General features: G+C 45.5%; 1 protein-coding gene across 1 annotated transcript; it reads left to right on the forward strand.

The window, feature by feature from the left end:
- The first annotated feature begins 11,137 nt into the window (after positions 1 to 11,137).
- On the forward strand, positions 11,138 to 12,847 carry LOC123440389 (cytochrome P450 94B3-like). Its single transcript, XM_045116961.1, has one exon. It carries the CDS (start codon positions 11,194 to 11,196, stop codon positions 12,718 to 12,720), a length of 1,527 nt encoding a protein of 508 aa, XP_044972896.1. The 5' UTR covers positions 11,138 to 11,193; the 3' UTR covers positions 12,721 to 12,847.
- The last annotated feature ends 597 nt before the right edge of the window (positions 12,848 to 13,444 follow it).

Below are 13,444 nucleotides of genomic sequence, written 5' to 3' on the forward strand. Positions count from 1 at the left end.
GGAATTCCCAAGGCACTCCAAGATATTCAAGGATGCCGTAAAAGCCTAAGCTTGGGGATGCCCCGGGAAGGCATCCCCTCTCTCGTCTTCAATCCATCGGTAACGTTACTTGGGGCTATATTTTTATTCACCACATGTTATGTGTTTTTGCTTGGAGCATCTTGTATCGTAGGAGTCTTTTATTTTTGTTGTGTCACAATCATCCTTGCTGCACACCTAGAGAGAGAGACATGCACACACCATGATTTTGTCGAGCATCACTTATATCTTTTGGTAGACAATTCAGCTCACATGTGCTTCACTTATATCTTTTGAGCTAGATACTTTTTCTCTATGTGCTTCACTTATATCTTTTAGAGCGCAGCGGTGCGTGTCTTGGTAGTTGATCTATGCTTTGAAAGTAGTCTCAAAAGGGGTAGTTATCCAAAGGGATACGAAAACTTCCACCTTCATGTGCATTGAATAGTTAGAGAAGTTTGATTCATCTCAATTAGTTTTGAGTTGTGGTTATCGTAATATTGAAGTCATGCTAGTAAGGTGTTGTGGATCTAGAAATACTTGTGTTGAAGTTAGTGATTCCCGTAGCATGCACGTATGGTAAACCGCTATGTGATGAAATCTGAGCATGATTAGTATATTGATTGTCATCCTTTGCGTGGCGGTCAGGATCGTGCGATGGTTTATACCTACCAACCCTTCCCCTAGGAGTATGCGTTGAATGCTTTGTTTCGATTACTAATAAAACTTTTGCAACAAGTATATGAGTTCTTCATGACTAATGTTGAGTCCATGGTTTAGATGCACTTTCACCTACCACCATCACTATCTTCTTAGTTTCGTGCAACTTTCGCCGGTGCACAAAACCCACAATTAGCCTCCCTCAAAACAGCCACCATACCTACCTACTATGGCTTTTTCAAAGTCATTCCGAGATATATTGCCATGCAACTACCACCATGACATGTGCCACCACGTCTACATTGCCATTGCATGATCGTAAGATAGCTAGCATGATGTTTCCATTGATGTCTATGCCATGCTAGATCATTGCCACGGTACACTACCGAAGGCATTCCATATAGAGTCATAGTTGCTCTAAGTTTTGAGTTGAAAGTGTGATGATCATCATTAATAGAGCATTGTCCCATGTGAGGAAATAAAAGAGGCCAAATAAGCCCACCAAAAAAAAAAGAGGCCAAAGAGCCCACCAAAAAAAGAGAGAAAAAGAGAGAAGGGACAATGCTACCACTTTTTCCACACTTGTGCATATTAAGCACCATGATCTTCATGATTGAGAGTCTCTCGTTTTGTCACCACTATATAGCTAGTGGGAAATTTTCATTATATAACTTGGCTTGTATATTGCTATGATAGGCTTCCTCAAAATTGCCTTAGGTCTTCGTGAGCAAGCAAGTTGGATGCACACCCACTAGTTTTCTTTAAGAGATTTCACATACTCGTAGCTCTAGTGCATCATTTGTATGACAATCCCTACTTAGTCACATTGATATCTATTGATGAGCATCTCCACAGCTCATTGATATGCCTAGTTAATGTGACTATCTTCTCCTTTTTGTCTTGCAACCTCCACCACACTCCACACCATCTATAGTGCTATAACCATGGCTCACGCTCATGTATTGCGTGAGAGTTGAAAAGGTTTGAGAAAGTAAAGGTGTGAAACAATTACTTGGCCAATACCGGGGTTGTGCATGATTTAAATTCGTTGTGCAATGATGATAGAGCATAGCCAGACTATATGCTTTTGTAGGGATAACTTTCTTTTGGCCTTGTTATTTTGAAAGTTCATGATTACCTTGCTAGCTTGCTTGAATTATTATTGTTTCCATGTCAATAGCAAACTATTGTTGTGAATCAAATGGATCTGAACATTCACGTCACATAAGAGGAATTACAAAGGACACCTATGCTAGGTACCATGAAAGCATCAAAAATTCATTCTTTATCACTTCCCTACTCGAGGACGAGCAGGAGTTAAGCTTGGGGATGCTTGATACGTCTCAAACGTATCTATAATTTTTGATGGTTTCATGCTGTTATCCTGTCTTCTTTGGATGTTTTATGTACCTTTTATATCTTTTTTGGGACTAACTTACTAATTCAGTGCCAAGTGCTAGTTCCTGTTTTTTCTGTGTTTTTGACTCTTTTCAGATCTGATTTTGGAACGGAGTCCAAACAGAATAAAAAACCCGAAATGATTTTTTCCCGAACGGAAGAAGATCAGGGGGCTTCTGGGCCAAGCCAGGTGGGCTCCAGGGAGCCCACAAGCTCCCACCCCGCCACCAGGGGAGGCGGCGGGGTCAGGGCTTGTGGCCTCCCTGGTCGCCCCCTGACATATATCCTTGGCCTATATATTCCCAAATATTCCTCAAAAAATCAGGGAGCCTCTAAAATACTTTTCCGCCGCCGCAAGCTTCCGTTTCTGCGAGATGTCATCTGGAGACCCTTCTTGGCGCCCTGCCGGAGGGGACTTTGGAGTTGGAGGGCTTCTTCATCATCATCATCGCCCCTCCAATGACTCGTGAGTAGTTCACTTCAGACCTACGGGTCCGTAGTTAGTAGCTAGATGGCTTCTTCTCTCTCTTGGATCTTCAATACAAAGCTCTCCATGATGTTCATGGAGATCTATCCGATGTAATCTTCTATGGCGGTGTGTTTGTCGAGATCCGATGAATTGTCGATTTGTGATCAGATTATCTATGATATATATTTGAGTCTTTGCTGATTTCTTATATGCATGATTTGATATCCTTGTAAGTCTCTCTGAGTCTTGGGTTTTGTTTGGCCAACTAAATCTATGATTCTTGCAATGGGAGAAGTTCTTGGTTTTGGGTTCTACCATGTGGTGACCTTTCCCAGTGACAGTAGGGGCAGCAAGGCACACATCAAGTAGTTGCCATCAAGGGTAAAAAGATGGGGTTTTTATCATTGGTTTGAGATTATCCCTCTACATCATGTCATCTTGCTTAAGGCGTTACTCTGTTCTTATGGACTTAATACACTAGATGCATGCTGGATAGCGGTCGACGTGTGGAGTAATAGTAGTAGATGCAGAAAGTATCGGTCTACTTGTTTCGGACGTGATGCATATAGATATAATCATTGCATAGATATCGTCACGACTTTGCACGGTTCTATCAATTGCTCGACAGTAATTTGTTCACCCACCGTCTACTTGCTTTCACGAGAGAAGCCACTAGTAAACACTACGGCCCCCGGGTCTATTCACATCCATCGTTTACATCTCCGCTTTTACTTTGCTTTGTTACTTTGTTGCTTTCAGTTCTCACTTGGCAAACAATATATAAGGGATTGACAACTCCTTCATAGCATTGGGAGCAAGCTTTTGTGTTGGTGCAGGATCTTGAGATACTCCTCCACTGGATTGATACCTTGGTTCTCAAACTAAGGGAAGTACTTACCACCGCTACGCTACATCACCCTTTCCGCTTCGAGGGAACACCAAAACAAGGCTCCAAGGCCACGGGGGAAATCCTTTGCATACTTTCCTAGGAAGTCCCTTAATGCATAGCCGCAGCTGAAGGATTCCTGGTGCCGTCAAGATACCTATTTCTGGCGCCGTTGGAAGGTCTTTTGTTGCAGTAGCAGGGGGCGATGGTTAACTCCGACCAACCTCCTCCCTAGGGGTATGAGAGTAGTGCTTTGATTCAAGAGAGCTAATAAAATCTTGCAATAAGTATGCGGGTTCTTTATGACCAATGTGAATCCATGGATATACGCACTCTCACCTCCACATATTTGCTAGCCTCTTCGGTACCGTGCATTGCCCATTCTCAGCTCAAGGATCGGGGCAACTTTCGCCGATGCATCCAAACCCCGTGACATGATACACTCTGTTGCACATAAGCCTCATTATATCTTCGTCAAAACAGCCACCATACCTATTTATCATGGCATTTCCATAGCCATTCCGAGATATATTTCCATGCAACTTCCATCATCATCATATACATGATTTGAGCATTCATTCTCATATTGCTTTGCATGATCGTAAGATAGCTAGCATGATAATTCGATGGCTTGTCTATTTTTGATATCTTTTGCTACTCTATCATCACACATCCTGCTACACCACGAGAGGCATTCATATTTATATTGAGTCATATTATTTCATAGGTTTTCATATCGAGTTGAAGGTGTGATGATCATAATTATTAGAGCATTGTCCTAGTGAGGAAAGGATGATGGAGACTATGATTCCCTAACAAGTCGGGGCGAGAATCTAGACAAAAAATGGAAAATGGGGGAGTCCAAATGAGCCCACCACAAAAAAACTATAAATGGAGGAGGCAAAAAAAGAAGAGCCCCCGTGAAAAAAATATATAAAATGATAGAAAAAGAGAGAAGGGACTTTGCTACTATCCTTTACAACACTTGTGCCTCAAAGGGGCACCGGGTTCTCCACATCGAGAGACTCTTGTTTCGTTACTTCCATATGCTAGTGGGAATTTTTCATTATTGAAATTGGCTTGTATATTCCATTCATGGGCTTCCTCAAATGTCCGAGCTCTTCATGAGCAAGCAAGTTAGATGCACACCCACTTAGCTTCGGTTGAGCTTTCATACACTTATAGCTCTAGTGCATCTGTTGCATGGCAATCCCTACTCCTCGCATTGATATCTATTGATGGTCATCTCCATAGCCCGTTGATACGCCTAGTTGATGCGAGATTTTCTTTTCCACTTTTACCCATTTGAAACGTACCATCATATTCTATTCCACCTTTACGCTATATCCATGGTTCATGCTCATGTATTGAGTGAGTAATAAAAAGTTGAAGCACGTTAAAAAGTACGATCCAATTTCTTGGTTTGACACGGGTGTGCTCATGATTTATACATTATGCTAGGAAGACCAAGCATGACGGACTATATGATTTTATTGGGATGGTGTTCTTTAGCATTGTTATTTTGAAGGGACATAATTGTTTGCTAGTAAACCTGAGTATGGATGCCTTTTTGTTAGATGATAGACTATTGCCTTGAATCACTTGTATGTGAATATTCATGCCATAATTAGACATTTGTTCAAGATTGTTAGGGCATATCCCTACCTTAGTGTTTTCGTGATGATGACAACTCATTATGTGATCTAATTGTGTGTAAAGTTCTTCACGTACCTCACTTTGGACACGATATTATTGGGCTTTCCCTCTGGACGTAAACGAACGAAGATGGTGTTCTCTATGTGTTTATTTCTTTGGTCGTAGGGAACCTATACTATTAAGAGGGAATTCACATTGGAAGGTAGTGGGTGAATCAATGCATGTACACATCCTTTTTCTCCCATCCAATATTCCTTCCGATCTTTGAGAGAGATCCTCATTTCTTCTCTAGACAACATTTCCTCTCATAGCGGTTTTACCGCTAGTTCTAGTGGTTGTACCACTGGGATGGGTACGTCAAGTATAACTGCCACTCCACGGGTGAAACCCTTGAGTTGTTTCTCTCAGGGTGCTGCCCAGCAGTTGTACCGACGCCTTCGGGCGGTTATACCACCAATGTGTGGCTAACCCTCGAGTGGCGGAAATAGTCGGTTGTACCGACCTAGTATCGCCCCACCAGTGGACTCGGCTCTGTTTTGGTGTTGTACTTGGGCGGTTGCGGGCCGATAGTTCCTGTCATGACTAATTGACAAGTACTACTGGTGTCTTGGGTGGTTGTATCACCCAGGCGGCTGGACCAGCCCGGTACCGCCCCACCATCGACTCGGCTCTGTTGTGTTGTTGTACTTTGGCGGTTGTAGGCCGGTAGTTCCTGTCATGTCTTGTTGGCCGATACTACTGGATTCAAGGGCGGTTGTACCCCCCATGACTTAACCGCATCCTCGTATCTGTCCTAGCGGTTGCACCATGACACCCACCGCTCCAACGGCGCTCGAGGGTGATTCCTATCTGTTTCCAAGCAGTGGTTGGGCAGTGGTAGGGTGGTTGTTGGTCCTCTTGGATGACCGATATTACCGCCCTGACGACCGGTTGCACTGCCCCATTGAAAAATGGTTGTAACGGTTGGAAATGAAGGGCACTATATGAAGTGGTGCTTCTTCAACCTACCACTTTACCTCTTACCTCTTTCTCTCCACCATTGATGCCCTCCAAGATTTCTTGCCCGATCTCTCTCTCTAGCCACTCAAACTTGTTGATTTGCTAGGGATTGAAGGAGGAGATCTGGATCTACACTACTACCAAAGGAAACTTGATTCCCCATACTTTACTGTGTGGATTTTGTTATCTTGGGTGTTTGAGCACCCTAGACGGAAGAGGTCACCTTGAAACCATAGTCCATTGTGGTGAAGCTTCATGGTTTCCTTGGGAGCCTCCAATTCAGTCGTGGATATTGCCCCAACCTTGTTTGTAAAGGTTCAGTCACCGCCTTTAAGGGCACAACTAGTGGAATCACGGAATCTTGCATTGTGTGACGGCGTGAGGATAATACGATGGACTTAGTGCCATCTTGGGGAGCATTGTGCCTCCACACTGCTCTAACAGAGACGTATTTCCCCTCAAAGGGAAGGAACTTCGGAAACACATCCTCGTCTTCATCGGTTCCACTTGTGGTTACTTCTTACCTTTACTTGTATTTGTTACTTGTTTGTTATTGTTGTTGTTACCATCATATAGGTTGCTCACTTGGTTGCATATCTAGACAACCTATTTATTGCTAAACTTAATTTGTTAAATAAAAGCATAAAATTGGTAGTTGCCTATTCACCCCCTCTAGACAACCATATCGATCCTTTCAATTGGTATCAAAGCTACGTCCGTTGGGTAAGGGTCTAACCACCCAAAGAGTATGGTTGATGAAGGGGATCGGGTTGTGGGGTCACCCGGGGCCGTGGATGTGAACTCGGTCTCTCCCGAGGATCTAAATGAGGTTATTTCCTCTTTTAGATCCTCAGTGGCTATCGAGGTTAAATCCATGCTTAGAGATTTCCTTGAAGGCCTCACACTTCCTACCGATCCGTTGTGAGTGGTTAATCCCACAGCTTCAAAGTCGGATGCCAACTCCGAGAAGGAGAAGGCTAGTAGTGATAAGAATAAGGTGGCTCCACGAACGAGGAGGGGGGGGGGGAATACCTATGCCTCGGTTCCTCCTCCCGCATTCTATGGAGGACCGGTTCACCCACCGCATATTATTAACCTCGATCGTCCTCCTAAACTTGTTTAGAACGATTTTGCTAATTTGTTTTTTGGTATCAAGGCTCATTTGAATCACAGCTCAACACAACTTTGGAGAATTATTGAGAAACGGTACTACCCACATGATCCAAGCAACCTCACTCCAAGAGAATAGGTCAACAATCAGCTCAATCACTATGCCTTGTTCATCCTTCAAGCAACTCTTCACATTGAAGATCTTGCTCAATTGCGTCCCTTCATTCGTGCCAAAGATTGTTGGGAACACATTATTTCCATGTAAAAGGGAGGATCAAGTATTCAACGGTCCAACTATGAAGTGATACTTGATGTTGCTGATGAATTTGTGATGCTTGATCATGAGGACCCTTGTGAGCTCTACCGAAGAGTGACAACCCTTGCCATTGCTCTTCAAGATCATGAAAGTAAGGATGTGGATGACAATTGGATCAAGTGGAAGTTCCTCAAGGCTATCATGCCTTAAAATAAGGCCATGTCCTCCGTCATCCATCAAAGACCAGACTTCTACTCCTTGTCCTCAAGTGATGTGTTGGATGAGTTCATTGCAATGAACATATTGAACAAGACCTCCGACAATGCTCTAGCTCATGTCCAACGGTCAAAAAAAGACTTGTCCAACCTTCCTTCGAAGGCTAAGGCTGTTTTAGAGGAAGAAGAAGAAGAAGAGGAAGGTTGTCCCGAAGACACCAAATATGCTTACCACGAGCATATGGCTCTTGCGTCAAGGCAATTTTGGGTCAACAAGAGAAATCCAAGGCCCAACTTCTCCAAGAACAACTCAAGTGGGTCCAAGAGCAAGCAACACGTAAGGACTTGTTACAATTGTGGCAATGTGAGCCACTTTGTGGCAGATTGTCCTTATGAGAATAGGGAAGACAATGGTCGCCAGCTCATTCACAAAGACAAGGCCAAGTCCTTCCCCAATAAGAACAACTTCTCCAACAAGTTGCCCCATGTAGGATCCGAAGTATGTCTAGAGGGGGGGGGGGGGTGATTAGACTACTTGACCAAATAAAAACTTAGCCTTTTCCCAATTTTAGTTGTGGGCCGGTTTTAGCGATTATGACTAGTCAAGCTCACACTACACATGCATATATAAGAGTATAGCAGCGGAAAGTAAAGACAAGCAAATGTAATGTAGAGGGTAGGGAAAGAAGATCAAACACAAAGGTTGACACGACGATTTTGGCGTGGTTCCAATAGGTGGCGCCATCGTACGTCCACATTAGTGGAGACTTCAAACCACGGAGGGTAATGGCTGCGAGAGTCCATAGAGGGCTCCACCCACATGGGGTCCATGAAGAATCAGCCTTGTCTATTCCACCATGTCTTACGTCCACACAGGACTAGACTCACTCATGGTAGATCTTCACGAAATAGGCGATCTCCTTGCCTATACAAACTTCTTGGTTCAACTCCACAACACGAAGTAGGAGGCTCCCAAGCGACACCTAACCAATCTAGGAGGCACCATCCTCCAAAAGGTAATACATGCGGTAGAACGATGAACTCCTTGCTCTTGTGCTTCAAAATATAGTTTCCTCAACACTCAATCACTCTCTCATAGATTTGGCATGGGTAGGAGAGATAGATTTTGTGGAAAGAAACTTGGGGAGGCTAGAGATCAAGTTTCAAATGGTTGGATTGGAATTTCTTCATCTCAACACATGAGTAGGTGGCCTCTCTCAGAAAAATGGATCTGGCAAGTGTGTGTGTGTGTGTTCTGACGGCTTCCTCTATGAGTGAGAGGAGGTGGAGGGGTATATATAGGCATCCCCCAAAATCCAACCGTTACAACATTATTGCCCAACTCGGTGACACCGAAATGAATCTCGGTGGTACCGAGTTTTACTAAATGTGGGAACTTTTGAATTCTTGGTGAGATCGATACATGAATCTCGGTGGTACTGATACACTCACCTAGGAAAGTTTCCAAATCTCGATGGTACTCATACACTAACCTAGGAAAGTTTCCAAATCTCGGTGGTACCGATTCCAAACTCGAAAATTCTGATTCTTGAAGTGGAGATACCAGAGAGTTGGCCGCATGCTTTTTGTGGCACCAATATGAAAGTTAGTGGTACCGAGATATTAGGGTTTGGCAAAGGTTGTTTGACTAGAAAAATCGGTAGGGTCGAGTGGGAAAACTTCGTGGCACCAATTTTGCTTGTTTGGCTTGGGATAGAGATATTTGTGGGAGAATTACTGAATATTTTTTGTGGTTGTCTCTAAGCACTTCAGCAACCGATTCATCATAATACCTCACCCCTTCTTAATAGTACCGGCTTTCCTATGGACTCAAAAGTGATTTCTGACAAATGTAAAATGTAGAGTCCTCTTACTTGAAGCTTGAGCCAATCCTATTCATTTCCTTGCATCAATGGGTTTCTCCTCACAATCCTTAGCCAATGCATCTTTGAACTTTTCTGAAACATACTTGGATAAGATCATTAGTTCAATGATACATATGTTGTTATTAATTACCAAAACCACCTTAGGGAGCAATTGTGCTTTCACCCCAAAACATGTTCGTGGTTCAAGAAGAGTACCTCTCCGATGAGGATGAGGATGATGACGCAAGTGGTGAAGTGATGGGAATGGCCACGGTGGCCATTGCATCCTCTTTTCCAAGCAAGCTGTCCCTATTCAATGCCCACAACGAGAAGCACATTGCCAAGTGCCTTATGGACAAGGCATCCAACAAGGTAACCTCCAACATAAAAACTACCATTTCCACTACCCGTTCTCCTATGGTTAGTGGATATGAAAAGGAGGAGGTAAATGTTGAGGAAAGTTCCTGTGATAAATTCATGAGAAAGATCAAGGGTAACAACAAGAAGTATTTTGTAAATATCTTGGAACAACTAGGTGAGGCTAGTGACCTCACTGAACCTCATGAAGATACTATCTCCACATTACAAGGGCATAGTTGTGACTATGCGGATGAGATAGCACATCTTCCCATTGCTCTTAAGGAAGAGTGAGGTCTTCGTTTTACTCTTGAGGATTCACACAATGATGACCTTGCAAAACTTCAAAAAGATCTTGATCGTGCTTGTGCTCTTTCTCGTGTGCTCAAATCCAAAAAGGTTGCACTTGGTGTTGATCATGATAGACTCAATGAGTTTGCTCACAAAGCCTTAAAGAGTGTGCATTCTTCCCTAAAAGTGTCTCATGCTCAACTACAAGTAAAACTTACTAATGAATTAGCCACGTGTTCTCCTTTCATGCTAATTGATAATGTCAATGCTACTAACCCTTGTTTGTGAGCACATGCATTTTGTGGAGGAGAATTCCAAGTTGAAGGAGCAACTTGAGAAAGGCCTTATGACATGCATCCAAGGCAAAACGAATGTATTGACCTTTTGAGCAATCAAAAGGGAGTGGTCGCAAAGGAATGAGTTGGATTTACACCCAAGTCAAAAAAGAACAAGAAGACCAAGACCAAGCAAATTCCCCCGCTCAAGGAAACCTTTGTTAAAGCTGGAGAGGGTACTCTTGAGAAGAAGGACAAAGCTAGGGGTGGTAATGCCAAGAAGGGCAAAACCCTCCCTTCCAACCATGGAAATATTTTTGCTAAATTTGTTGGTCCTTCTTATGAGCACATTGAACCGTTTCTAGCAAAGTTCTTCACTAACAACATTGAAAAACTACTATAAAATCATAATTTAATTTCAGCTAACAAAAATGTGTTTAAAGTTTATGCAATATTGAGTTTGTTCTAAAGACCTTAGCGTCGTGAGTTCAAATATGTAAAGAGTTTTAAAATAAACATTTTAAAGATATGAACCACCTAAACTATAAAAAGAAAAGAAAAAAAAACTACTCTACTATTGAGGAAAGAGAAAAGATGCTCTAAGCATGCATGTGACATTGAGCAGAAAAAGACAGGAAAAATGAGCATGCACATGCAAAATAACAACTGAGATACAGTACTTGTCAAACAACGCCTTATTCCGAGTTTCCGACTAGCGAGCTTGAGATCTCGATCGCCATGGAGCTTCCATTGACCACGGCCCTCCTCCTGCTCCTACCTCTACTCTGCTTCCTCTGGCTACGTCGGGACACCCGGAGGCAGACTCGCTTCGACGGCCTCAAGGCCTACCCCATCATCGGCACGCTCCCCCACTTCGTCAAGAACCAGCACCGCCTCATCGAGTGGTCGGCCGGCGTCCTCGCGCGCTGCCCCACCTACACAATGACCTTTAACTTCAGGGGCCTCGGCCTCGGGGCCGGCGTCATGACGGCCAACCCGGACAACGTTGAATACGTCGCCAAGACCAACTTCCAGAACTACCCGAAGGGCGAGTTCGTGGTGTCCGTCATCGAGGACTTGCTCGGCCACGGCATCTTCAACTCCGACGGCGACCAGTGGCTTTGGCAGCGCAAAGCCGCCAGCTACGAGTTCAACACGCGGTCGCTGAGAAACTTCGTCGTCAGCACCGTCAGCTCCGAGGTCGTCGACCGGCTGCTGCCGCTGCTCTACCGGGCAGAACGGGACGGCCGGACGCTGGACGTGCAGGATGTGCTCGAGCGCTTCGCGTTCGACACCATCTGCTGCGTCGTCTTCGACGAGGACCCGGCGTGCCTCACCGTGGAAGAGGGCCCGGGGCTGGACGAGCGTACGGAGTTCATGCGCGCCTTGACCGACGCGCAGAACATCGTCATGGCCCGGTTCATGTCGCCGGTCAAGTGGGCGTGGCGAGTCCTGAAGCTGCTCAACGTGGAGCCGGAGAGGCGGATGCGCCACGCCCTCGCCACGATCCACGGATACATCGACAGGGCCGTCCGCGAGCGCGGCGAGAGGGGGGCGGCCGGGCTGGCCCGCAAGGACGACTTCCTGTCCCGCTTCGCCTCGAGCGGCGAGCACAGCGACGAGAGCCTCCGCGACGTGGTCACCAACTTCATCGTCGCCGGGCGGGACACAACGTCTTCGGCGCTCAGCTGGTTCTTCTGGGTGCTGTCCGGCCGGCCTGACGTGGAGGACAAGATCGTGCGTGAGGTCCGTGCAGTGCGCGCGTCGAGCGGGAAAGGGGATGCGGTGGCGTTCGGCTACGAGGAGCTGCGTTCGATGCAGTACCTGCACGCGGCGATCACGGAGTCGATGCGGCTGTACCCGCCCGTGGCCATGGACACGCACTGCTGCCAGCACGAAGATGTCCTGCCCGACGGCACGTTTGTCGGCAAAGGGTGGCAGGTCACCTACAGCGCGTACGCCATGGCGCGGCTGGAGGAGCTGTGGGGCGCGGACTGCAGGGAGTTCAAGCCGGAGCGGTGGCTCGACGAGGAGGGGGTGTTCCGGCCGGAGAGCACGACCAAGTACCCGGTGTTCCACGCGGGGCCGAGGATGTGCCTCGGGAAGGAGATGGCCTACATACAGATGAAATCCATCGTGGCCGGCGTTCTGGAGAGGTTTAGCCTCCGGCACGTCGGCGGCGAGGGGCACCCCCGGCTCGTCATGTCGCTGACGCTGCGCATGGGAGGTGGCTTGCAGATGCAAGTGAAGAGCAGAGGGAGCTAGCTAGGCCAGGGCGCCAGGCTGCTCGCAGGAGTCCATTTCGTCACTAGTCATAATGGTTCTTTACTCCATTATTTGTGTAGCATATTGTCGCTTGCTTCGGCAAAATAAATCTTCAGTTATTGCACAAGTTCGTGATGTATGTTGTATTGCAAGAGCATTTCTACCAAACTCCTTAAAATCGCATACCGTAAAACTGGAATGTGAATAAAAAAACCATTTTAAGAATTTATTTTAGTTACGACCGAACATATATCATAAAACAAACCGTAAAACTGAGATGGAGAGCTTCTTCCTCCACTCAGTGGCGGAGCCAGGAAAGAAATGGAGGGTGTGCACATTTCAAAAAAAAAAAACTCAACCAGATTTTTTAGCTAAATGAGTACATATTAAAATAAAATTCTTAAAATTCTGGGTGGGCCGCGGCCCACCGTGACTACACGCTAGCTCCGCCACTGCCTCCAGTCGCGTGCCGCGGCATCTTTTTCCAGCCGGCCGCACACAACCCTGATCGGCCACACTCCGTCGTCCGTCGACCGTGCCTCGTTGGCAGGAGTCGGTCTATGGACGTGATGCCTAGATACACATAATCATTGCCGTAAAAATTGCATAATTATCCCCTTTTCTGTCAATTGTCCAACCCATCATATCTTTCATGAAAAATGCCATTAGAGAACACTATGATCCCGGGTCTATTCACTTATATATTCACAAAAGTTATCTTTAC

Source organism: Hordeum vulgare, chromosome 3H (genome assembly GCF_904849725.1).
Source record: "Hordeum vulgare subsp. vulgare chromosome 3H, MorexV3_pseudomolecules_assembly, whole genome shotgun sequence".
Lineage (NCBI taxonomy): Eukaryota > Viridiplantae > Streptophyta > Magnoliopsida > Poales > Poaceae > Hordeum > Hordeum vulgare.

Bases quoted from the DNA above. Each gene is read 5' to 3' on its own strand.
- LOC123440389 (XM_045116961.1), top strand. From the start codon at position 11,194: ATGGAGCTTCCATTGACCACGGCCCTCCTCCTGCTCCTACCTCTACTC.